This window comes from Podarcis filfolensis (genome assembly GCF_964270895.1).
Source record: "Podarcis filfolensis genome assembly, chromosome: 6".
In the NCBI taxonomy this organism is placed as follows: domain Eukaryota; kingdom Metazoa; phylum Chordata; class Lepidosauria; order Squamata; family Lacertidae; genus Podarcis; species Podarcis filfolensis.
The window spans coordinates 71672366-71699137 of record NC_139609.1 but is presented as its reverse complement, the minus strand read 5'-3'; the positions used below and the strand labels follow the sequence as shown (position 1 = coordinate 71699137).

Below are 26772 nucleotides of genomic sequence, written 5' to 3'. Positions count from 1 at the left end.
CCAAAAGACTTCTTTTGAGCCTAACTACAATTGCCGCGGGGGGTGGGGGTGGGGGGTGGCTCTTTTTGGTGGGATTGCTGCTAGAAAGAAAGTATTAACCCTTCCCCAGTGGTGACTCCAAAATTTCCAACACACATCAACTAGCCTTCTATTGGCTACAACAGATGGCTTTTTTCAACCCTAATTTCAGCAAAGGAAGGGGCAGGGTGAAGGGTCCTCACGGTGGGGGGTGGGGGTGGCGGCGGCCAGGAATGCTTTGGTAGGTTAATTCCATGCACTGGGCTGTTGAACCCTGTCAAGAAAATGGTGCCATCACTTGTGCCTTGGGGTAAAAACTGGTCTCTGGAAGAGAAGCTACTTCCTAACAACTGGAATGATCTCAGCAAGTTGAGACACCTGTGTTATCTGGACATATTATGCTTTAAGGCCAGAGGGCAAGCTATCTGGGAACTAGTTTCAGCTATGAGAAAACACGTACACCAAATTGCTAGAAGATTCTAGCTTTTAAGACTTCTGGTTGGCTCACGGGGTTCCCCTGAGTTTTTATACCTTTGCATTTTCCTCTGCCTCCTGTTTCCTGTCATCTGTTACAGCCTTTAAAATCAACGCTCAATGGGATGGATAGAGTTAGGATCAGTTAACTTTTGTCATTATATTCTGGTTCATAATTCCTAACCATTCTTTCTAATCGGATTCTGGAACTACAGTGGTACCTCGGGTTACATATGCTTCAGGTTACATACGCTTCAGGTTACAGACTCCGCTAACCCAGAAATAGTATCTCGGGTTAAGAGCTTTGCTTCAGGGTGAGAACAGAAATCGTGCGGCGGTGGCACAGCGGCAGCAGGAGGCCCCATTAGCTAAAGTGGTGCTTCAGGTTAAGAACAGTTTCAGGTTAAGAACGGACCTTGGGAACAAATTAAGTACTTAACCTTCCTCCAAATATACCACTGTATAACTTTTATGGGCCTTTGATTATCTCAAATGCTGCTCTCTTTTCTTTTAGTTTTTAAACGAAATCTACATCATTTAAATCCGGCGTTCTGTCTCTCTGGGGAACTGAATCCAGTTCCTAACTTCTTGTTTACTTGCTTTTATCATCATTTTAACCAGTCCTTCACCTTTAGGTTCCAGGGACAGTCACATTAAAACTCAATGTTAAAAACAGTTTAAAACAACATACTGTGTAAGTTGGCAGCCTGAGGCTCAAGAAGCAGAAAGCCCCGTTCATACTTGCTTCTTTGGAATCTTAGGGATAGCTATTAAAGTATGGGCCCAGGCAGGTTGGACAAAAAGAGTGTTGTGTTGTGGTGTATTATATAATACTTGGACTTAATTATTGGATTCTCATCCCTGTTTTCAACTCAAAGCATCTCACAGTATTAACAAAGTACACTAAATACATTTAGAATAGCTATAGCTCTGAATAGCAAAGGGTAAACAACTCAGAAGGGATATTGCTGCCACACCCTGCTTTTGTTTTCCCCAAAGTCATCTGGTTGGCCATTGTGAGTGAGAAATAAGGTGCTGGACTGGACGGACCCTGGGTCTGATCCAGTCAAGTTCCTCTTCAGGTAACCAGAAATTCTAGAAGACAGGTGAGCAAACAGTGGCCTTCACATCCCTTTCAAGTGGCCCTTAAAGTTAATATCAGGTGGGTAGCAAGGAAGGTGAAATTGAGAAAATGGGGTGGAAGAGTGAGGGAAAAGAAAGTAATGGAACAGGAATGAGATCCCATGCACCTTTGGTTTCACCACTACCACTGTAGAACTGCAATTCCTGATAGATCAATCACCTCTAAGGAAATGCAGGCCTAGACAGAAAAAAAGGTTGTCCACCCTGGCCAAGAACCTTTACTGTATGTTAGGAACAAATGAGTTGAAGAAGAAATTGTTTTTAACAAGAGAGAGAGAAACCTAGATTTCTGGCCAAATATTTTGTAGACGAGTGCCACTTTGATATAAAGCAACAACTGCCCTCCATTATCCAGCAACTCTGCTAGAACTTAAGTTTTGAAAGTGTTTCAGAGCGCCACAAATTTCACTGAATGTTTTCTTTTAGAAAAATATTTACTTAACCTACAATGCTCGGCACAGCTGTGTGTGCAGAAGTCCTATTGCAACCAGATTGCATGCCAGTGGTTATGTGCCAGATCACAATATTATACTGGAAGAAAGGAACTCAAGAGAAAGAAAAATATACAGTCAAGCTTCTACAAGGATTATGAGGATAATTTATTTTGGGCGTTAAAAATTATTGTTAAACCCACTGAAACTCTTATTCAACAACGGGTTACAAACATTACTACTTAGAGGTGCCAGTTCAGAACTTTAACCTAGCTATGAATTAACTGGATGGTCTTAAGCAATAATAATCTAGCCACCTTGGCCTGTAATTCTATACCCATTTATCAGGGAGTAAGCCCCAATTGACTCAATGGAACTTAATTATGAGGAGAAACATGTAAGACTGCACTGCCCGGTGTCCCATTTATTTATCTGCAAATTTATAATTTGCCCTTTCTTAAAATATAAAAAGGTGGTTTACAACATGTAAAATAAAGTATTTTGTTTGGGAAATGCACTATATAAATAATAAACCTTGGTTAGTATTACTTTGATAAGCACATACAGCATCATGGAATTGTGTATCCTGGGGAGGAATTGTTGTCAGAAATATAATGTATATAGCTATATGAAAGGCGTCATTGTGCCATGGCCACACCTAAGCAATAAAGTTAGAATGCAGCAAGGCAGGAGTGGACAATTAAAGGAGGCAAGGATAGGACTGGCATGATCAACATTCCAACTCAGGCCTCATAGTCCTGTAACAATAGCCCAATTTCAACTTGCGACATGTGGGTTGTATTTTAAGAGTTGGTTCATGCCTTGAACTAAATTGTTATTTATACATTATATGCCAACATGCTTCTACTATATATTTGGGAAAGTTCTTTGTTTGTCCACTATGCATTTGGACCTTTAAAAACGGCTGAACTAAAATTTGCAGGACTGCTCCTGGGATCAAAGAGCAGGTTAGCAGTGAACAAACAGGGGGCAATTGAAAAGAGTAGCATGGCCTGAATGTGAGTAAACCCATTTATACATACTTACAGAACAATCTTGTATGTGTCTACTCTTAAGTAAGTCCCCATCAAATTCAATGACACAGTGTATACAGGTTTGCAGCCTTTCATTATAGTGCAATGAGAGATGGATATTTTAATTGGGGGAGGGGGGCTAAGCAATGGCTTCCTAGTCCCAGCTACAAAAGTGTTTGAACTGAAAACAGATGCCTTTCTTAAAATAGTTTTGGGGTGAACACAGCAATTTGTTTTCATTTTGGACGTGCTGCACCCAGAGTTTTAGTACAGTATTGTTTTTGCATTTTTAACTGTTTTTAATTAACTTTTGCCTTGAGACAGTGTTTTACAAGGAGATGAATAAATTAACTGATGGTGATGATGATATGTTTTACTGCTTGCTTCTGCCTCATCTACGCTGCTCACCCTTTTAAGTTTCCATCAAGTTTGGTTCAGCTTTTCCCCATCAGGTTGTCACTACAAGGGAACAACTCGGTCAACAACCTTGGAGACTCTTATCCCAGAAGGCAAAGACAAATAAACATGATCAAGGCTTTTCAAAGCATGAAAACAAAGAAAACCTAGAACTACATCCAAAAATCAGCCATAAAAGAAAAGAAAAAAAAAGTGGAAAAATACATCTAAACAGGAGCACCTGAAGTTTTTCAAAAGGGAAAGACTCTGGCCCCTCACAGAGCCACAACTTCCATAATTCCCAGGGAAAAGAAGAGTCATTGTTAAACTACTCTGGAAGTTTTAGCTCCGTGAGGGGACTGGGTGTCTCCTAACAACTCTCAGCACCCTTAACAAACTACATTTCCCAGGATTCTTAGAGGGAAGCCATGGCTGCTTTAAATAGTACAGGTGGACCCTATGAAAACAGTGTACAGGATACAAGGAGGTCTTGTTAAATTTCAGGAGATTCTCCCTAGGAACTTCCTGGGACAGGAAAAGGGCAGCAGCTTCAAACACTTTGTAAACAGATGTTCTTGTGAGGACTGTTTGCCTTGCAGACCCAGCCCACGACTGTAAACTTTGCAGGGCCTGAAAGGGCAGAGAAGCCAGAAGCGCACTTGACCCTGAGGCATTTTCCTTAACACACTCTCTGCTGTGCTTCTTAATCCCATCCTGGAGGAGGTAGAGAAGGAAAACAGGACTGCTTTTTTTTTTTTACTTTCTCCATAGAAGCAACAACATCTTTGGCTTAATGCAGATGGCTGGCTGGCTGACAACATCCCCCCTCTACCCTTTCTTCCCAGAAAGTATTTAGCAAACCAGTCAGCTGAGAGAGCCAAAAGGGCATGTGGAAAATAAGCTGAAAGGAACACGTAACAGTCAGTCGCAGCTGCCTTGCCTGACCTCGCCATTCCAGCCCCCTGTGCCTCCTAGGCTATTTTAATCCTGTTTGCTTTCAAATGGGATGGCTGGGATTGGGAGAGGGGGGTGGGAAGGAAGGAGAGAAGAGGGCATCTGGAAAGAAGCCAAGCTCGCTGCTCTCCTCCTACTTGGCCCACCCCCTGGCATCTAAAGCAGCTGTTCTTCCCCCCCCCCCCCCCAAGCTCACAGCAGGCAGTTGGGAGGGAGAAAGCAAACTTCAGCCATTGCCCTTCGCCAGCCAAGACGTCAGCAGCTCTAGATAGGTGATGGCATATACATTGCAGCAGTCAAATACCTGGTAGTCAGAAAAGCCTCGTGATATTTTTGTTTTTGTTACTCCCTTCTCGACTGGGGCGGGCGGTTGGGCAAAGGGCTGGTGAGTAAGCGGTTTGTGAGGACAACAAGCAGCTCAAGAGGTATTCAAGTCTCCGGCATGTGGGAGAGTCAGCTACAGTGTTATGAAAAACACAGCAGTGCAACACGTGATGGTGTCATTTCCATAGTGGCTTTTAAGGCGTCAAGTGCTCTTTGTAATTTCTCTCATTTCTCTTCATTATAATTATGTGCCTTTGCAACTTTGGTCCAGGGTTAAACCCTCCACCTTTTCCTGACAGGGCTCCTGTACCTTTAAGAGCTGCAGCAAGCAGAAATTCGATGGGATAAAGCTTTCCTCAACAGGAACAGTGTGTTGCCTGCCCATTATAATCTGTTAAAAACACAAGAACCTGTTCAGGGGAAAAGGTTGCATCCCAGGACAAGTAGTATCCCTGCAGTCCCTACTTGCTTAAGGACTCTTCAATTTGTTGCTAAGTTAATATTTTAGCCCAGGCCAAGCTGCTGCACAGGTTCAAAGCAGGGGTGTGACCTCAAATGTGCTTGCACAATACTTAAGAGTTGCTCACTGACAAGGCAGCGTTGTCACAGCATGACAACACTTGAAAACCATTCCGTGAGCTTTCTTAGAAATTACTGGACAAGGGTTCCAAGAATAATTCAAACTTTCCACAGCTCTCACCAACATACCACATAATAACCCCAGAATGTGGTAGATTTCAAGCATCAAGCAAGAGACATTCTCTATGGCTTCCTTTGCTAACCTGTTTTGACTTCCAGATGTTTCAGACTACAACTCCCATCAGCCCAACAAACGTGTAATGGCTAGGGCACATGGGCGTTGCACTCCAATACATCTGGAGATAAACAAGATATCGAAGGCTGATCTGTGGTGTGGCCTGTTGGGTAGAATCTGAATTTGGTGCAAAATAATACACACGCAACAAAAGAGAACATTTTGGAGAAAACATTTGCTTCCAGAAGGGCATACAAAACCTTCAGGAATGCCAGTTCAGCAAGGCTTCAATGACAGAAGACGGGAGCCTACACAAGACACATCTATCTGACCAAAACAGATGCGGCACAGAAGATCACATAACCATAAGAGTTAGAATGTACCTCTAGAGGTCATCCAGTCCAACCCCTTGCTCAGGACAGGATCTGCAGTGCAGAGTGCCATGTAGAAGAATCTGTGATCAGATTTCCCAATTAATTTAAAAAGAAAAAGAAGCCACATCTTTACAATGACATGCCCAATGTAATATTCATTCCAGCACCCCATTCTCCACTGCAAATGTTTCGTCTGGGGGCTTGCCTTTAGCTGTACAAAATTCCTGTTTGCCTCACTAGGGGAAAGTACAGATACCCATGCTGTGGCTTCCCCCCACCTTCCAAAAAAGCCCAAAGTTAAATAGCAGCTTTGGGGAGGGACAGTATGGCCAAGGACAGGTTTGTTATTTCTACAGCCTCCACCAGAGTTGCTGCTCTGCACAAAACTGAAACAGCACCCCAGCTGTTTTTAAACAAAAAACAAAAACCCAAAACAAAATATTCAGGGGATCTGTTCACAGATATGCAGTATCACATCTGTTTCAGTCTTTGGATAAACAGTACTCAGATAACAGAATACTAAGGTACTTGCATTCCTGGGTGCTTTTTCTTTACTCAGTTTCTGGTTACATTGCATGAGGTGATTAGGAAACCTATCCAACCCCAGTCATCAGCTCCCTGGATGCCCTTAGTCAAGTCATTCCTCTCACCCTCAAATTCTTCACCAATAAAATAGGGGTGACAGAGGACTCACACACATAATGGATGTGGAACTGAAAAAAATGGTAAAGTAGGCTTGTACAAGGTCAATTGCCTGGTTCTTTCTGATAAGAACTACCCCCAAGGGAATCAGACAGGGAAGTTTTTCTAAATTTAGGAAAATGGTTAACATAGCGAAGTACTGAGGTGGGAAAATAAAAAGCGAGGTGCACAATAGAGCTTTATTATTGATCATCATCATCATTGTCATCAACTGCTTTTAAATAGGATTAACCAATAATATTGTTCTCTAGGTGGCTCAAACATAAATGAAAGTTAAAGACAAGTATGGTACAAGGGTCATTAAACACACAGTCTAAACATTACCAGCACAGATAGGAATAAAACCAGAGGACACTACCCCTCCCCTGAAAAGTCTGGGAAACATGGCCTAGTTTTGGGGATTCACAAGTGGGTAGAGAGATGTTGCACCCTGGTTCTACGTTTGGGCAACCCACATTCCTCTGGTTGGCCCCTGTGAGAAGAAGATGCTGGACTAGATGGACTAATGGCCTAATCCAGCGGGCTCTTCTTATGTTCTTCTGAAAATAAGAGGTCTTCACCTAGTGCCTGCACAACCTTAAAGAAGGCACCAGGCGAGTCTCTCTGAGAAGGACATTGGGGTGCCACCAATGAGCAGGCCATCTTGCTTGTAGTCACTTTCCTCACTGCACTGGGCACAGTGACTCAGGGCAGGGCTTACAAATAGGATCAAAGTTCAGGTATATATGTGTGTGATATTTCAGATATCCTGGTTGCAAGCCATTAGGACAGATAAAAGGGATTCAGGACAGATAAAAGGGAGTACTTCTTCACACAATGCAAATTTAACTTATGGAATTCCCTGCCGTTTTGAATGTCTTTTAAGGATTAGATACGGTAAATTCATGGAGGATCCTCAGTGGCTGCTAATTATGACAGCTAATTGAAACCTCCATGTACAAAAAAGGTTGTATTTCTCTCTGGATGCTTCAGACAAAGGGGAAGACTGTTTTCTTCAAGCTAGCCACTGCAGAAAATAAGATTCTGGACTAGATATAACTTTGCTCTGATCCAGCTGGACTCTTCCCATGTTATTTTGTGGGTGTGCACTAAAAAGGCATTCTGGATCGCCAAGAGAATAATGCTTAACCACTGTTGCCATCAATAGTCTTTCCCAGCTCTCCCCCTCTCTCTCTCTCTCTCTCTCTCTCTCTCTCTCTATATATATATATATATTACAAAACAGTTTAAGGGAACGCACTATTTTAGGAGTTGAATGGATACATAACAATATAGCAATGCTTCTTCTAAAAAGAACAAGTCTGCATTTGAAAACAGTCATTCTTTCTAGCTAACAACACTCTCCAAGCTGGCATCTGAAATAAGAGATCTTGTTTATATGACAAAAGTGTTTTTAACAAAGGTGTAATCCTTTAAAATAAAAGAAAATAATGCAATAGTATTTCAGCAAACTTAACACAGCAATCCTAGATACATATAAGTCTAACTGAATGTCAAAATAGGGAGGGGGTGGATGACTAGAAAATACTTGATAATCTGATAAGCATCTATTCACTTGCAGACATAGCCATTAAGGGGACACAAGGGCCTTGACAGCTGCTTTGAGTCAAAAATGAATAATGGAAAATGAACAGGGTCAATATTTATGATAGGAGAAAACTATTGATGAGTCACTGGCATTTTCTTGGAGGAAACACAAACCTGTCTGGTAAACATTCTTAAAGAGGATCATTCTGAAGCAGCAGGACCTGCTAATGGTGAAAAACTCCAAAAGCATTCAACTGATCTTCACTCAGCAAGCTGTCATTTTAACGCCCAGGCTGCCATAGATGAAGAGCAGTGCTCTTGCACAACTGCAATTCATCACAATAGGGATGTGCTGGAGAACTTCCCTGTGGACTCACTTCAGTGCTCTGAACTAGTTCTGTAAGTTATGCATGTGTTCTTGTTTTACATAAAATATTTTGTTTTCCTACCACCCAGTGGCCAAATTGGAATGTACTGGAAGAGGCAGAGAAACATAATGAAAATAGATGAATCACAGAGATTAGGGATGGGAATTTTGGGGAGAAATGAGATCCTGTGCGTCACACTCATCCCCGATGACTACAGATCCTGCTCATCCTCCCAGGCTTCTGAATTGCTTTATCTTACACAATTGATAAGGACTAGAAACTTTCCTCATTTTTTTTAATGAACTATTATGCCCAAGAGAGGAATAAGTGTCCAGCGCTGTACTTATTTATCCTCTCTGAAAGACAGCGGCAGAATACAACAACTAACAACAGCGGTAGAATACAACAACTAAGTCCAACTGTTGGAGAAGTATAAACATCAACAACATACAGATCTAAATCTAATCCTTAATTAAGGATTAATGACTGTCAGTCTGAAGACAATTTAACAAGTGAGAAGGTAGTTATTTGAACACAGATCCTGCAATGTATTTTACATTTTCTGAAAGTACTTTTAGGGCAGCGGATGTGTGAAAAACAGGAGAGCTTAATATTTCTCAGGAGCCCTTTAGCTGCCCTTGATCAGAACAGAATGCTGGTTTCACATGGAAGACCAATGAAATATACATTGCGCCTATTCCGAACCATCGCTCACCAAAGGCAGTTGCCCAGTTCTAACCATGGGGGGGGGGGGGAGTCATAGACTTTTGTCCCTCCTTTCAGCTTCTACAGTGGGTTTTTTATGTTTGTGTGTGTATTCTTAGATATTTTCAGCAAAAGGGGAAATAATCTGGAGACCCTAGAAATCTACCGACACAGCAGATTACCCAAAGCCACACTCTCTGCTCCATTAATCAAAGCAGAAGACTGACAAGTGGGAATACTGTGGGCATAACAAGCGCTTCGAATCTCGGGGGCGGGACCCCGCTGAATGCCTCGGATCCCATTGGAGGCAGCAAATATTTCCACCCGAGTGGGAGTGAAATGGCTCTCTTCCAGCGGAGCTCCTCTTTCAACCGCACATTTGGCTCTTTCGAGGGCTGGGGGTTTCTCTGGCACAGGGACTTGGCTTTCCAGCTCCGCGTTCCAAGCCCCCATCATTGCAGAGGCTGGACCACATCAACGTCCCCCCCCCCTTTTCTTATTTGTAGGCATTACATCACCGCTAGGGTTCGGCTGGGCTGCTGCAGCTGCTAATTACCTCGGGCTTCCTTCCTGCCTCCTTGCCCTGCCTGGCTCAGCAGCAGGAAACTTGAACGATCAAGCAAAACAAAGAGAGTCACCTGGCTGCCTACAGCTCCCAGAGTCGCCCAAAGCGCATTTATCTCCAGGTCTGGGTTGAACATACACCAAGACAAGGAGGGATTTTTCCCCCAAGGGGCGGAACCTGCAGCAATTTGGGCACCGAGTTTCAAATTGCTTTTAAAAGGTGGGGTTGGGGACGACGACAAGGCAGGTTTTAGAGGGGGCAGGAGGAGCTGCCCCTGCCATTAGGAGGACTGCTCAGTTCTTTCACTCACCCACCCCAAACCATGAAAAAGAGCCCCACAAAACGGGTGGGAAAGTGGGAAGATGCCAGAAGCAAAGCAATCTGTCCCAGTAAAGGGTGTTGAGTCACCCAGCACAGCCCACCAAAATTTCCTTAACGGGGGAAGGGGGGAATATTAATGAAAATGCCTTAAGTTTGGATGACCGAAGGGCACATTTTGGAGAGGAGGCGATACCTGCCCATGTTTTTAGGCACTTCTCATTCGCACACCCCAAACAGGTACGAGTTAAAAGTCTTGCCCTAGATTGAGAGACGCAGGTGAGCTGGAGGGAGCCGAAATCTAAATAATCTTGGGGAGGAGGCACCCCCAAGGGGGTGTGAGCACGGTTGCCTCCAGCTCTGAGCCCACTGCGCCCTCTCCAACAGCATAAGGAACCCTGGAGGCGGAGAAAAGGGAAGCACCCTGAGTGGAAAAAACAAGAGCGAAGAAAACAAGGACATTAAGCTCCTCCGCTTAATTCCGCGGCAGCGTTATTGCAGAGCAGCAAAAAGGGCTCCTTTGGCGGCCAGGGGGCCCCCCAACATTTGCGCCCTCCAAACCTCCGCGCCCCCCCTCCCCGCTTGTGCTCCCCAAAACGTCAGGGTAGGTGGGACGGCGTCGATAAGCTCCCTCTCTCCCCACCAAAAAACCCCCCAACCTGCTGGGCCTGGGAAGCCGAGCGTTTTACCGACGTAGGAACTTACAGAAGCTCCGCCGCTGCTTGAAAGGCCGGTCCGAAGGCATCTCGGCCGGGGATGGAAGGGGTGTGAGCCAAGAGCGCCGCGACTCAGCAGGGACAGCGGGATCTTCCCCGGGCTCCAAAGACCCCGCGGCTGGAGAGGGACGCGGCCGAGCTCCCCACAGCCGCCTGTGGCTGCCGGAGGACGCCGCCTATTTAAGTCCTCGAAGGGCAGCAGGTGCCTCGCGGGCGGCAAGAGCCAGCCGACTGTCGCTGCTGCTGCTGCTGCTGCTGCTGCTTCGTCGTCGCTGCCGCCGGCTGGGCGATCCTCGGCGCTTCCCGGAGCTGGCAAAGCAGCGGTGACTTCACCAGCAGCCTCCTTAAAGGGGAGGTGCGCGGCCCCGCCCCTTCTGCAGTGCGGCCTCCTTGCCAGGGACGCACCGAGGCCGGAGCCGGCAGCCCTCGGCGCTCTTTCCGCTCCAGACGCCCTGGCGAGGAGGCTGGGCTTCGCGGGGAAGGGAACAATGCAGGCGCGGGGAAGGGCGAGGAGCATGCACAGAGTGCTGCTTCCTTGGGCTCGTGTTTTTAGCTGGCGCAGGCCTCGCTACCGAGGGAGCCTCGGGTCTCTCTTTTAAACTAAGGAGAGGCCCGTTCATCGAAGACTTAACCTCGGATTCCCCCTCCCCCTCCCCAATCCTTCCTTACAGGCTCTGATAAACCAGAGGAATAAATCGAAGCAGAAATCCGCAAATCGCCTTCAGAGCAATCCACAAGGCTTTTCCCCTTCTGTTGATGATATAGCCATAGTGATGCCATGAACCCAGTAAAATGCCGCTGAACATGTACAGAGTGCCCTCTTCCTACTGCATGCAGAATAACCTAATTATGTGAACAGGAATTCTGGGTCAGAAGGAGCTTTGAGGTTGAGCAGGGGCTCATATACTTATTTATATTTTTATGAGCAGATACCCAAAGGTCTACCCTCACCCCACCATTTTATCCTCCCTACAAATCTCTGATGTAGGTTAGACGGTCCAGAGGGATCATGACTACTTGGCCAAGGTCACTCAAGCTTCATGGCTAAGAAATACTTGTGGAATTTACAGCAGCACCAGCTCCCATTGCAGGATCTAAAAAACATATAGGCCTCTCCACCTCAACCGCAACTAGTCTCCTGCTACTCTCTCTTTTTTAATTATAAGGGCCTGTTCTACTGCAGCAGGGGTTGGGACCTTAAGTCCCTAGCACCAAATCTGTTTGGACCTCAGGAGTCTCCCCAGGCCACAACCTGCTTCACACCCTCTTTGAGTGGTTTTACCTGGTTGAAATGCATCCTTGAACTCTGATAATGCCTGGATGTAGAAAAGAGCAGAGTGCATGAAGAACCAGCCTACTGTACAATTGTAAAATTTACATGCATTGCACCCAGTGGCCAACACTGCCTCCTGTGGAAGTGAGTTCTGTAGTTTATGGGCTGTGTGAAGAAGTACTTTCTTTTATCTGTCCTGAATCTTTCAACATTAAGCTTCATAAGTTATAGTATTATGTATTTAGCATTATGAGAAAGGGAGGAAACTTTTCTTTCTATCTGCTTTCTCCAGGTCATACGTAATTTTACAAACTTCTATCATGTCTTCCTTGCCTTTTCTCTAAACTTTGTTGTTGTTGTTTAGTCGTTTAGTCGTGTCTGACTCTTCGTGACCCCATGGGCCAGAGCACGCCAGGCACTTCTGTCTTCCACTGCCTCCCACAGTTTGGTCAGACTCATGTTTGTAGCTTCGAAGACACTATCCAACCATCTCGTCCTCTGTCGTCCCCTTCTCCTTGTGCCCTCCATCTTTCCCAACATCAGGGTCTTTTCCAGGGAGTCTTCTCTTCTCATGAGGTGGCCAAAGTATTGGAGCCTCAGCTTCACAATCTGTCCTTCCAGTGAGCACTCAGGGCTGATTTCCTTAAGAATGGATACGTTTGATCTTCTTGCAGTCCATGGGACTCTCAAGAGTCTCCTCCAGCACCATAATTCAAAAGCATCAATTCTTCGGCGATCAGCCTTCTTTATGGTCCAGCTCTCACTTCCATACATCACTACTGGGAAAACCATAGCTTTTACTATACGGACCTTTGTTGGCAAGGTGATGTCTCTAGGTTTTAAAGATGCTGTCTAGGTTTGTCATTGCTTTCCTCCCAAGAAGCAGGCGTCTCTTAATTTCGTGGCTGCTGTCACCATCTGCAGTGATCATGGAGCCCAAGAAAGTAAAATCTCTCACTGCCTCCATTTCTTCTCCTTCTATTTGCCAGGAGGTGATGGGCCCAGTGGCCATGATCTTCGTTTTTTTGATGTTGAGCTTCAGACCATATTTTGTGCTCTCCTCTTTCACCCTCAATAAAAGGTTCTTTAATTCCTCCTCACTTTCTGCCATCAAGGTTGTGTCATCTGCATATCTGAGGTCTGATATGCAGACCTCAATGAGGTCTCTAAACTAAAAAGCCCCAAATGCTGCAACCCTTCTGAGAGTCGCTCCATCCACTTATCATTTTGGTTGCCCTTTTCTGAATCTTCTCCAACTCTCCCAATATCCTTTCTGAGGTGAGGCAACCAGAACCGTACAGAATTTTCCAAATTCAGTCACTCAAAATGCTCGGGAATACCGTGACAGCGTGGGTGATTTCAAGATACGCAAGACTTCCAATTTCTGTATTAAAAACTCAAGGCTACTGAAATCTTTAAAAATGAAAGATCACAGTCCAGAATTCTTCCATTCTTTTAATCAGTTTCAGAAGAAACAGCAACTTCCAAATTTAAATAAGTGTCAAAATAAAAAGGATGCAAAAGAAAAACTAATATATGATTAGAAAGGTTTCAGACAACAGTCCTGTACAATTACATTTTCTGGAAAAAATCTTTGACACTTAAGTTAGCCTGATTTCATTGCTTTTCTTCTTCATCTAGTTACATTTTAGTTATATGAAGATACTCCTTGAATCTACATTTAACAGTTAAAAACAGAATCTCAGACATTATTAATGTGGCACAAACAATTTCTAACAGCTTTTTTGGACGTTAAATAAAAATACATTTAAGTATAAGGAACTGAAGGTCATTTTGAGAGGATTTCACTCCGTTGGATTCTGAACGACAATCAGGAAATAGTCCTTATCTGCAAGGAAATAATAGAGGATTTATTTTTTAAAAAAAGTATTTTATTGTTAGTGCTAATTTACCGTAATCACATGCATTCTAGGCTCAGTTACAGATAGAACACTGTAAGAGTGGAAGTCTCACTTCTAGACCATGCCTTTCACAACTGGCCAGTAGTACCTAGACTATCTTATATACAAAGCACAAGAAGTAGAAGAAGTTCAAGAGCTGTTCAGAAGACTTTGAAGTAAAATATAAATAGGACCAAGTTGAAAGATTGTGAAGGATATGTAAAACCCCCATCAGTGATAAAGTTCTTCAATGTTATTTGAATCTGGATAGGAAACCCATCTAAAACTCTTTCACCACTATTTAGAACCCACACTTTTCTGTATTTCCTATACAGGTGTACAAGATAAAGAGTGTATCCCATATAAAAGTTTAGATTTAGAGATAATGAAATTCCACTTCGGCATCCGAATGTTCCAAGAAGAGCTTTCCCTGTTTATTTTACCTGGCGCAACCATGATTTCGTTTTTCTTGGAGCGAATCCGCAAGAACGTGAGGTCATTCTGGGGATCAATATCTCGCACGGTTCCCCTTGCCTTCATTATTAAGTTGTGCATTAAGCCTGCATACTGCACTGTGGTGGGGTTATCCATGGTGCTTTTGATGGGAATGCCTGCAGGGTGCAAAATGATTCTGTGGTTACGTTAGGCTAAGACACGGTTTGATATGAGAAACTTAAGGGCCTAAGCAGCCCTGTCTGCAGAAAGCCTGTACAAGGACTTCGCTTGTGCCTACCAAGTGAAGAAAGCTTACTTCTTTGCCACCACTGCAGCCGCAAGTAGCCGTATGGCAAAGCTTTTCTGAGTGGTGAATGGGCTTTTGTCATCTGGCCAAGACAGTATTGCTCTGACACCCTCCTTTGCAATTCACTTTAGGGGGGGAAATCACTCGTATTCAAACAAAATTGGATACCACAGTTACCCCCAAGTCCAATGCAAGTGCCTAGAACACTGCATCTTCCATCTAAACTGAATCAGTTTAGATTATTGCAGCCTGAGGATGTGGTCAAGCTGCTTGAAGAAGTTCAGCTAATCACCTGCCCGCTTGATGCTTGCCCATACTGGTTTCTTAGAGCTAGCCACAGGGAGTTGACATGGTGGATACAGGAAGCGATTGATGCTTCACTGGAGAAAGGGCAAGTACCATCTGCCTTGAAGAAGGTGGTGGTGTGGTGCGTCACCTTAAGAAGTCCTCCCCTTGGCCAAGAAGTGTTAAACAGCTATCATCCAGTGGCAGATATCCCCTTTTGGGACAAAGCACTCGAGAAGGTGGCAGCGGTCTAGCTTCAGGCATGCTTGGAGGAAGCTGATTACTTGGAACCATTCCAGTCAGGCTTCAGGCCTGGTCATGGCACTGAAACTGCCTTGGTTGCCCCAGTTGCTGATGTTTGGTGGGAGAAAGAAGAGGGCAATGTGACCCTGCTCATTCTCCTCCATTTCTCGGCCACTTTCGATACTGTTGATCACAGTATCCTTCTGGAGTTTCTCATGGAAGTAAGGGTTGGGGGAACTGTGCTTCAGAAATCTGACAGCACACCTATTTACCTTGGCTTTTGACATCTGAGATGTATATTTTCAGACCCACCTTATTTTTTGTGAATATAAGTTGTTTTTAATGTTGTGTTTTCATTGTTGTAAACCTGCTCTGGGATCTTACAGTAAAGGGCAGGTAATTATGGTGAAGTTCACCACCACTGTTAATAGGGCCTTGTGGATCACAAGTAACATTTTAGGAACAGGCACATAGGCAGACATTCAACAGCATTACACCATCCAAATTTGTAGACGCAAAATTAATTGGCCACAAGCACAGCTAAATTCATTATCAAAGGTACAGCACATCCTTAAAGATATATACTATGCCTTTTGATTTCACTGGGACTTACTCCCATATAAACATGCATAGGATTGTAGCCTTAGCATCACAGCAGACATTTCTAACATGCAGGTGGGTTTCTCTAACCCAAGTGTGTTATGTAGCCCATGGAAAACTGTCTGGCTCCTGGAATTCTCCCCAGACTGTACAACCCTTTTCCAAGCCACACCCCTCACTGGCTCCATTCCACACCTTGAATATTTCTGCCTGGCGAGAATGTATCCCTGAGTTCTGATAATGCATCTTCCTTGCCTGGATGAAGGCTAAAGAAACCAGTATACTGTGCAAAGGTAAAATCTACATTCATTGCTCCACCCACTTTTCCCTCTGGCCCCATTCATCACAGCATGTGACGGTTCACATATACCTAATAAAACAAAAACAAACTAATAATCCCCTCCCACACAAGAACATTTATTGTTAAATTTATTGCACAATCAGGATAAATTTAGTATGTCATTAGAGCATCAGGGCCTAAAAGAGTGGCTTTCGCCAACAACAACCGTAATTGCACAATACCTTCTGAATTAACAATGATGATTCCTTGGACCCCCTTTTGACTCTGAATTCGCTTAAGGGTTTCTTCTACCTCAGCCTGGAAGAAAAAGAAAACATGCAAGTGTATCTTGAAAGATGCAATTTGTTTTCCAATAATGCTGTGTAATAAGACATCTGGAAAGACTGGAGGGGTAAGAGGATACGGAGAGGTACGTCTTGTGCTCCAAGCACAAAAGCACAGCTCTCTCCAGCACCACCGTATCATCAAAGTCTGCTTAAGCTTTTCTTAAGGCCACAATTTTCCTCCCATCATCTGGCAATAAGTCCTGGGAAGCCAGAAACTGGTTCCGCTTATCCGTTTCAGTGGCTTTGCTTATCAGGCTCAGACGTTACACAAGGCAGTGCAATGATAGGGGTGAAATCCTGGCGCATATTGCACAGAAGTCTCCCCCTCTCATGTTACAACAAAGGCCTCTTCACACATCACTTCCTATATGGAAATCATCTTTATGCTGGGAAATATCTTGCAGAATGCAACCTGGGAAGCACAGTGCAAATATTTAAATGCTGCTACGGCAAGCCAAGAGGTGTCATTTAAAAGGTTTCATGGTTCAGCAGCAATGGCATGTAGATGATCCTAAGAGGTAGGTTAGGGTTAGAAACGGACTGGCTCAAGGTCACCCATCGAACTTCGTAACTAAGTGGGGAATTGAACTTTGGTTTCCCAGCATAGGTGTCAACTTTTCCCTTTTCTTGCGAGGAATCCTATTCAGAATAAGGGAAATTCCCTTTAAAAAAGGGAACGTTGACAGCAGTGGCGTAGCGTGGGGGGTGCAGGGGGGGCTGGCCGCACCGGGCGCAACACCTGGGGTTAGGGCAAATCCACAGGTTAGGGGGCGCAAATTACTTGCCTTGCCCCGGGTGCTGACAACCCACGCTACGCCACTGGTTGACAGCTATGTTCCCCAGGCCCTGGTTGTACAAACAAACGTCCCCACATATATATTTAAATGCTCTTTTTGTTTTGTTTAGGCATGTCGACCTAGATAAGGATTTTTATTACCCATAAAAGTGCTGAATTTGCCCAAATTTTAATAAGTCTTCTGTCTTCTTGATTTTAAAGTTTGGTTTTGCTTTTTTTAAATATGCATGCTTTATTGTTTTGTCTAAATTAGAGAGTTATATTAATCATGTTAAACACACACACACACACATATATATGTATAAATATCTATATATACATACATACATACATACATACATATATATATATATATATACACACACACATGCCTGCAACTCAGGATAATGCAATGCATCTGATAATGTGGACTTATACTATAATAAATTAGTTAGGTCTTTCAGGTGCCATGATATACTTTTGTTATTTTGACAAAACTGTGTCAAAGGTACCCACCAGAGGTTTCTGCCTGCAGATCATTTTGCCTAGACAAGGCCAGACCTGTTATTAGGGAGACTACTTCATCTCTGCAGCCAGGAGGGCCATGACCACAACCACATGGAGAGGCACCAGTGATTAAGGAAACAAGTAAAGTGGCCTGGAGCAATCAAAATCCACAGCAGAAAATCCAAACTAGACAAGTACTGACCATGATCAAGTAAAAAATGTTTAGTTCTACAGTATATGCAATCTGAAGATGTGGTAACAGGCCCATTGCCCCATGCTCAACCATAAAATGAGGTTATATATTTTTCAAACTTCTGCAAACCTGGCAGGGAAGGGGGAGGGGGTTCCCTGCAGAGACTGATGCTTCCCCCCTTCATTGTCAGTTTTAGCTACAATGCTAGCAGCATTCAGCTCATGAGTTTGCTATTATAGTGGAAGTGATAGGGGAACACAAGGTTCAATATCATACTTCAAATGTATGGTGTGCCCACACTTGAAATACCGCATTTACTCGAATCTAATGGTCACCTTTTTTGGCCAAATTATGTTGCAGAAATTAAGGTGTGCATTAGATTTGATGGCATATTTACATTTGCCAGCATTTTGTTTTTGTTTCAAAGTTCTGAACATTGAGGTGTGCATTAGAGTTGATGGCACATTAGACTCGAGTAAATATGGTACATGAGGCCACCGCCATGCTGGAACTGTAAAGGTTTTGACCAGTGGCTGCTTGGGAAGGACATGTTGACAGTCTTGGGTTCCATGATGGAGAAAAGGTGGACTATAAATGCAAATATGTATGCACCATGGAACCACCCATGCATTGCCTTCTATATACATGGCCAACAGGCAATAGTAATGCAATACTATGTATTTCTGTATTTGGTGTGCTTATTCTATATGATTTATGCTGTATTTATGATGCTCTATTATGTTCTGTCACATTATTGTCGTTTGTAAGCCGCTTTGGGATTCATCTGAATGAAAAGCGGCACAGAAATATAATCAATCAATCAATTCAAGAACATATGACAAGCTCTACTGGATCAGGAACCAATGGCCTATCTAGTTCAGCATCCTATTCTCACAGTGGTCAATGAGATGTCTCAACAGGAAGCCTGCAAATAAACCTGAGAACTCAGCACTCTCCACACTTGTGATTCCCAGGAACACTGCCTCTGACAGTACAGGAAGAACATACTTGCTGCTGCTAGTAGGCCATTGATGGGGTCTTTTAAGTTTAGTTGTACTGTACATAAGACTTAGGAAGCAACCCACATGCATCATCTTACAAATAGTTTTGGGTGCCAACAACATGCCTTGGAGAGACCTTTTGACGGAAAGGAGAGCTAAAATGATTTTAATAAAATAATATATACATGCAAGCAGTCCCGAATCTAGACATTTTGCAGAATTCTATACAAAGTACACTGAAGGGCCAAATGTTGTGCAGGGGCAAAAGTCGTGGGTTTGGACACTAGGAGCCACAAATGCAGACCCCACTCTGCCAACAAATACAATGCAACAGAAAGCCACTCTGTCAGCAGACCCTGCCCCATTGTGATGTTGGGGGGTAAATGAGCTCCTGGGAGTACAAAATGTATCAAGCAGGAATGCATGCAGGTGAGAGCGTTGCGCATCATGAGCAGTGCGCCTGTTCTTATATGGGACCAGAAAGATGGTCACATCACGGAGATGGGGATGATGCTGTAAACAATGCAAGAGGCCCCGGAACACGCGTGCCAAGAGGACGGCCATGGAAATGCACGCGATCAGAGAGAAGCTGAACAGCAAAAGAAAAGAGCTGGTGAATGCAATGGGCCCCTCAGCCAAATCCTTTGATCCCGGACCCCGGGGCGCGCAGGAGCTGGCCGGGTGTGGCACATCACAAGGCGGCAGCGGAGTCTGCTCTTGACTTTTCCAAAGAGCTGCCCAGGAAGTCTCCACTGGTCACCCGAAACCCACCCAGGAAGTCTCCTCTTTTCTGCGACGGGGGGAATTCGGCAGAAGCAGACCGCCCACCGCCCTTCACTCACCATCTTGCAGAGAGGGAGTGAGATCAATGCCTTCCCTGGGAGGTACCCACAAGCTGGCACCCGAGACCCGTCACAGTGAGCGCGCGCGCCTGCGCCCCAGTCTCACCCCGCAGGGCGAGCCGCGTCCTTAGCCAATCGTTAGAGAGGGAAGGCGGGTTCCTAAGTTTAGGGACCGGGTGTCATTTCCTACACCGCCCTCTTGTAGGAAAACATTCTGTGGTTGTGGGAGGGAAAGTGGGGGTGGCGGCTATGAATCGTTGCTTTGGAAGGCTCTCCATACACAGAATGGGTGTTTGCAACTTCGCGTATGGAGGAGGAAAATGCGTAATGCTGGACGGCCCAGCAGCTCAAACAGAGGCATCGGTGGCAAAAGCTGTTCTCTCAAGGTGAAGAAAACTGAGCGTGATTTCAGAGCTGAGACCCAGGTTCAAATCCCTACTCGTTTGAAGCCCACGGGATGGTGCTTGGGGACACTCGCTCTCCTCGCCGTGGCTAAAATAGGAATTGGATGGGGAAGGAGTTTGCTACCTGGGTCCTTCTGGGGGATGTAGAAGTATGTAGAAAGAAAGAAAGCAGTAATTTAGTGTTTGAACTTAAGATTGGCTTAAAAGAGAACAAGCATTATGGAACATTTTCAAAGCACGCTTAAAAGCAGGTGGGGTGGAGAGGGTGCTTGACAAATTTCGCCTGGGAGATAGTCTTGATGCCACTGTCAAAGGGTGGGGTGTGGGCTGCTTCCGGTATTCAAAACCACCCAAGGTTTAACAAACGCAGTCCTTGGGAAAAACGAGACCCCAAATCGTTTAAGTGATCTGTGACTTTTCAGCTGTCATTGGGCTGCTGGGATTGAAGGGACACAAGACTTTAGGGAGGGGTGCAGGTTACCCAACCCTGGATTAGGGCTTGAGAAAGATCAGTACCAACCCCTTAAATTGACCCAGGAAACACACTGGTACCAGTGATTTTCTTAATTGAGAGAAGGCTGATAAAAGTTCTGCAAACCACCCACCCTCATTCTCTCACTCAAATTCCTGCTTAGCTACAGGCCAGAGTTAAGGGCAAGGTTGGTGGCAGGGAATGGTAACAACCCCATGTACATGTTCTGTACCTAGAAATCACCACGAAGCTTACTGGTATCACCACCAGCAGCAGCAGCAGCAGGGGAGCCGCAGCAGAGCAGGTAAACTTTTGCCATCTCTCCCTGATCCGCGTTTGCTGCTGCTCTCTCTGCAAGGAAGTGGGCGGCCAGTGGATCATGGAGGACAGGTTCCCACCCCTGATTTGCAATAGCTGGCCTGGACACCAGGCTTCTAGCTGGGGTGGGGAGATCAAATATAAAACCAAACAAATCACAGGGTTGACATAGCTGACTTCTGGGTTAGGTTGTGTTGCTTTTGAGGTTTTGTTTTGTTTCATCTGCTGGTTAGGGGTGGAAGTATGATTTTTGTTTCACTTTTAGTGCATTGCCAAAGTTTTCTATCACAATTATAGGGGGCTGTGTGGTTTTTAACATGCCTTATGTCTGTTTTGTATCAATTCTCCCCTATGATATAATGTATTTATGTGTATATCTTCCCATGTAGGTCATTTGAAAGCCTTTTAAAAAACAAGTGACTATAATGTTTAATAAATAACCATGCTTAGCCTCATTCTGTAAATGTGTTGTTTCGCATGAGGCCTTGTTTCCTTATTAACTCCTCTCAGTTTTAATAGCACAACATGCTATTTTAGTGCATGGATGGCTAACCTGTGGACTTCTAGAAATGGCTTTGCTCCAGCTCCCATCATCCCTGGCAGTGCTGGATGGGGCTGCTGGGAGTTTGAGCCCAACAAAATCTAAAAGGCCCCAGGATAGTCACCCCTGATTTAGCAGAGGGCACACAATTGCTGGCTTTTTGACACTACTGTATTCAAGTGCTATTCTGCCATCTAGTGACGTGGCCAGGAAATACATGTCTATACCAGTAACAGAAAAATTCCTAACAAATGTCACTAAAATGCAGTTACCTGAGGACTAGGACTTGCAGTAATGCAGAAGTTTTGGATATGGGAAGTCCATCAATGTAAATGGGTTTCCTCAGTTATAATTGGATGCAACACTTTGACCCATTTGTGATCAACGACAGTGAGAGCATAGCATACGCAAAAGCTTTAGTCATCAAAACAGGAAGCCTATGATGGATGTGCGACAATATTTCCTGGTACTGGTTTGTTACTGACAGTGACATTACAATATCTCCACCTCACAATGGCAACCTAGGCTAAGACTAGTTCACTAAGGAGTCAACAGGATAGAATTACAATTGTGCAGACAGCTACAAGGTGTGTGTTCAAAGTCCATGAAGCACACACGTCAGTGTGAAATAAAACGGAAACTTTAACCTAGAGGAAGTGTATATGATGTGGTAAAAACATAAATAAAAACAAACCTAACATTTCGTATAATATACACAATTCCATTTAAGTGATGATTAGAGTGAATGTACATTGCTCAGTGACTGTTGTTGCATTGTTTAATGCTTTTAAGAGAAACATTTCACACCATACAAGGAATGACAACCACCACCAACTTTTCAGTACTTTTATAAAAGTTTGACTTGGTGAGAGACTTTTACAGTTACCTGAGTATTTGAAATTACAGTTCAAGGAAAATTTAACAATGGGATTCCAGTACAGTATTTTACAATCCAGTGCCTCTGATCCCAGTTCATAAACTAGTTAGCTAGGGCACATATACATAACAATGATTCCAGGGGGGCGAGGGGGGGGACGTGACAGACCATCACAAAAGGAGCTGGAGATACCAATGCACTGAATGGAGCTTCAATTCAAACCCCGCTGTAGTGTGTATTTATGATGAATATGAATCAAGAGCTCTGCACAATGAAAATGGCTGATCATGAAACCTTACACACTAAAAACTGGAAATGTAAATTCCATACAACCTATCCTGAGCTTTCCAGAAAGATAAGGCTTAGAAAAAATTAAGATCTGTAGGTTGAAGTACGTACTTTCATAAGGCAAAAATTCAAATAATTGATTAATGTTTCCAGTCAGATTGTGATGTTATCACACGCATGCAGCAGAATGTGGTTGTTATTGCTGTCCACATGCTGTCGAAGCTGTTTGAAGCAGACAAGTCTTAATATTTGCAGAAAGGACTTGTTGCAATCCAATTCATTTCAGTCCGTCGCCCATCAAACCAAACTGTGCTTTCACAAGTCTCCCAGGTTCCCACAATGAGAAGAGTGCGCCGACTGCTCAAATTACTTTTTATTATTGCAACATTACATGGCATAAAAATAACAGAATTTAGAATTTACAATGCAAAGGGACTTTAAAAGTAAGTTTTCATTCTGATCTTAGAAATATTGCAAGCATAATGCTTAACAACAAATCTCTTTTAACAATACTTCATGGTCAAGATTCCATTTCTTAAATAGCCTCAGTTTTGAGTGTTCAAAATACTTTCTTGTGCTTGGGATATCCAGCCCCCATTACCCATGTAATACAGCAGTAAAGACAAATAAACATGCCATTTAAATTAAAATAAATTGAAGAAGCTAGACCCCCAGACTGCAAAAATATATACAAGCTTTTACTTTTTCCTGAACTAAACATCTGAGCCATAAAAATATTAAACAGCCTCGCGCCCTATAGAACTAGGGCTTCAGCTATTTCAATTAGAACTACTCTTTATTTTAAAAATATAGGGCAGAAAGCCTTTTGAATGATATTTATACATTAACAATATTCCTAGGTCCCTAAACAAATCATGAGCCATTATGGAGAACAGACTATTTTCCATAGCTTACTCTTGGTTACTTCATTTCATTTCTGTATTGTAAATGTTAGTTAACTAAGATGTATTAAAATCAATAAACAAAATATTTCTAAGGCTTTTTCTCCTCCGTAAGCTATATTTCTAATACACCCATCAGGTGTTCTGATAGGTGGCATAGGTAGACATATCTCCAGCATTCACACATGCGTCCTCTACCCACAGAAGCAGTAGGCCATTTGTGTAAGGGAAAAACTTCTACATATATATATTAGAAGACACACTGAAAGGGAGGAAAAGGAGAGCATGTTCTATTACCCTCTTCTTGTAAGCTCCAGCCGAGGGGAAATGGGCTGTTTATATTGCTTCACAGAAGAGTCCTAAAGTCGGACAGTTGTAAAAATGGTTGAGCCCACTAGCTTTCAATAGCCCCCTCCTTGCCCCCACCCCTCCAAGTCTGGATGGGGAAGATGATATTTGTTACCAAGACAAAAATGTTTGATCTTCAACTGTCACGGCAAGCTTTCAAACTTTGCTGCCTGCGCACAGCAGAACAATGCAAGTATATAGTTATCAACATGCACTACTGCCGGTTCAAATATCATCACTTCTCCCATTTCACAGCTGCATGCACACCATGGAATTATAACAACCTGGAGGAAAGGATACAAGGCAGCCAAGCTGGGGTAAAGAACAAAGTGCTTTCGTTCCAAAACTGGGAGTGTAGTTTAAGTACTGTTGTAAGCTACGATGGAAGTTTTGAAATTGTGATAATATAAATAACTGAAGCGCAAATCAGATTTAAAATCAAGGGCTGCACAAGCTGCCCGTAAGAAGCTGCTCAGAGTGCTAGCCTAGAAGATGCACAGTCTCCATCCTCTAAAGGGTTACTGGGTGGGTTTTCCAATGTAAAATTTGGATTCTTTCAAGAATTCCACTATTGCACATCTATTTCCTACAATACAATTCAATGCATGTTGACTCAGAAGTAAGTTTCACTGTGCTCAGTGAGGTTCACTTCCAAGCAAATGTGCACAGGATTGCAGCCCCAGAGAAATTAAAGTGGCGGTTTCATGGCAATGATTCAGCCACTACTTGGAAGTGATATTCCCTCATTCAGAGGAAAACAAGAGTTGTTCATTTCAGGCATTCGCCTACAAACAGGACTGGAAATGAATTCCAGCTGCTGCCTTTTAAAGAGACCTTGTATTCTCTTTTAAATTCGCTACTAAAGTTGAGAATTAGTCAAGAATAAGTTAAAATTCCTATGAATTTGAAGAAGCACATTCAAATGTAGGGATAAACCTGAGGAATGTGATCATCATGGTTAAATAAATAAAAGTGCTATGCTCTGTAAGTGTGCATTAGCTTTTCAGGTCCTACTCTGCAGCTTGAACTGAGGTGATGCGGGAATAAAGTTTGGAAGGCAAACACAGTTAGATCTCACTTGGGTAAGAAACAGTTAACATAAGCAATGGATCTGTTTACAGCACCTCCGGAGTCTGATTGCAAGGAAGCACTGTTAGCAATAGGATGGGTGGTGCAGCAGCAAAAAGATGCTACTATAACAGAGTAACTTTTTTTTAAAAAGTCAAGAACACATTCCAGTTAATGAACATGACCCAGGACAGAACCCCAGAAGTACAGGAAGCCTCTGGTTAGGGAAGATTTCATTTATAGTTGTATTATTCTTGGATTTCGCAAAGGGACTCAGGAGAAATCAATAATTAGTGGGAATAAAATGGCAGGATAACATCCATTTACTTACACACTAGCAATTGTTTAAATAAATCAAGGCCAAGTCCTGTTTACAGTAAGAAGTGCAACTAGTAGAGGCAGTGAAGAACTCACACCATATATGACTTAACGTTCTTCAGGTGCAAATTCTCCCCAATTGTTATTCTTGCCCGAATCCTTCTGTTTCTTCTATCGCAAATAACAGCTTTTCCTTCAGTTGTTCATAACTCTTGTATGGTGGCAAGTCCAAACGGTTGAAACTGAAAATAAGCAGCAAACCTCACTTTCATTTGAATAATTAACCCACAAACACAGGAACAAAAGTTCCCCACTATTTACACCATTGACAGTTTAAAACGTGAGAGGCATATTTATCTGACATTATTCCTCAACTTTGGTTCACAGCAGCAACCTAGGTACAATACTATGAACTTCCAGGTTTCTATCTTGTGTGCTAATCTGTTTCATTCTATTAGGAACAGACTGTCCACAGGGTTGAATCCAGACGCTGCCCTCAATGAACAGAAGGGCTCCTTCTGCACATAGAAAACTTTTAATCAAGGAATCCTACTGGCAGAAGATGGGTGCCTCTTCCAATTTCTCCTTCCCCCTGCAAAGGGAAGTGAGCAATGTCTCCTCCTCCACTTATATCAGCTGAAGTGAAGGGTTCAACTTCAGAGTAAGTCTATGTTTATTTCCCAAGACCTTAGGGAATACTGATTTTAACAGGACTGTGAATGAATCTGTTTTTCAATACTGGTGGTGGTTGTTTTTTAAAAAAACGTTTTCACAACTTTTCATTCCTGGGCAGTCAAGAATATATCTAAAATAGAGTGAAGGAGAGCCTCATCAAGGACTGTCATGTAGAATGGTATAGCAATGCTCTCAACATGCTTGAAATGTTTATTTTGGCACCTGACAATATGGTAAATTAAGAAGCAGCAAAGAACATCTTAAATACCAAATTATGTTTTGTATGAAGGCACACCATTTGCTAGAGGCAACACATGATTTTGTGTGTCTAGTGTTGAGGCTACAGGACCCTAATGATTCCTTGTAAAACGGTTTTAAGCAACCAATTACACAAACCAAATTACTCACATTTCTTGTGAATTTGATCTAAAAAATACAGTACACCTGTCATTCTAGATGAAATCAACATAGGTTGAGCAAAAGTAAAGATAGCTATACAGCAGACTTACTTTAAGTGCTCATTTTTAAACCAGAAACCTTGGCTCTCTGGGCTACCACACACATTTTGTGGAGTCAAACATGAGTTTGCTATCAAGTGTACAGTTAATAAGAAGCTCCAGTTGATTATATTTTTATGATGCATATTGACAATGTTGTATGTCACATTCATATGTGTGCCATGTATTGAAGTGTAATTTTATACATCTTATGTGTATAACTAAAAAACGTGATGTGGTGCTACATCTCTTATTTAAATGCCAAATAGGAT

General features: G+C 43.3%; 3 protein-coding genes across 5 annotated transcripts in view; all 3 read right to left on the bottom strand.

Annotated features, from left to right (window-relative positions):
• Positions 1–11144, bottom strand: part of MAP1LC3A (microtubule associated protein 1 light chain 3 alpha) — a 36414-nt gene extending 25270 nt beyond the window's left edge. The window contains exon 1 of the mRNA XM_083619290.1: positions 10793–11144. Within this exon, the coding sequence (XP_083475416.1) occupies positions 10793–10832 (40 nt within the window). The 5' untranslated portion in view covers positions 10833–11144. The remainder of the gene's footprint in view (positions 1–10792) is intronic.
• Positions 11145–13518: 2374 nt separating this feature from the next.
• Positions 13519–19931, bottom strand: DYNLRB1 (dynein light chain roadblock-type 1). The gene is made up of 4 exons (XM_083619296.1): positions 19793–19931; positions 16370–16445; positions 14421–14588; positions 13519–13925 (listed from the first exon to the last, which is right to left on the bottom strand). Exons 1-4 carry the CDS (start codon positions 19793–19795, stop codon positions 13882–13884), a joined length of 291 nt encoding a protein of 96 aa, XP_083475422.1. The 5' UTR covers positions 19796–19931; the 3' UTR covers positions 13519–13881.
• Positions 19932–22359: 2428 nt separating this feature from the next.
• The window catches only part of ITCH (itchy E3 ubiquitin protein ligase), a 49666-nt gene continuing 45253 nt past the window's right edge, over positions 22360–26772 (bottom strand). For all 3 annotated transcript variants that reach the window (XM_083618530.1, XM_083618532.1, XM_083618531.1), the window contains one exon: positions 22360–25570. In XM_083618530.1, coding sequence (XP_083474656.1) covers positions 25471–25570 — 100 coding nt within the window. In that variant the 3' untranslated portion in view covers positions 22360–25470. The remainder of the gene's footprint in view (positions 25571–26772) is intronic.

Bases quoted from the DNA above. Each gene is read 5' to 3' on its own strand.
- DYNLRB1 (XM_083619296.1), bottom strand. The intron at 14,589-16,369 runs GTATTGTGCAAT...TGCACCCTGCAG, and splicing joins CATCATTGTTAATTCAGAAG to GCATTCCCATCAAAAGCACC. The intron at 13,926-14,420 runs GTAAAATAAACA...ATTTCCTTGCAG, and splicing joins CGAAATCATGGTTGCGCCAG to ATAAGGACTATTTCCTGATT.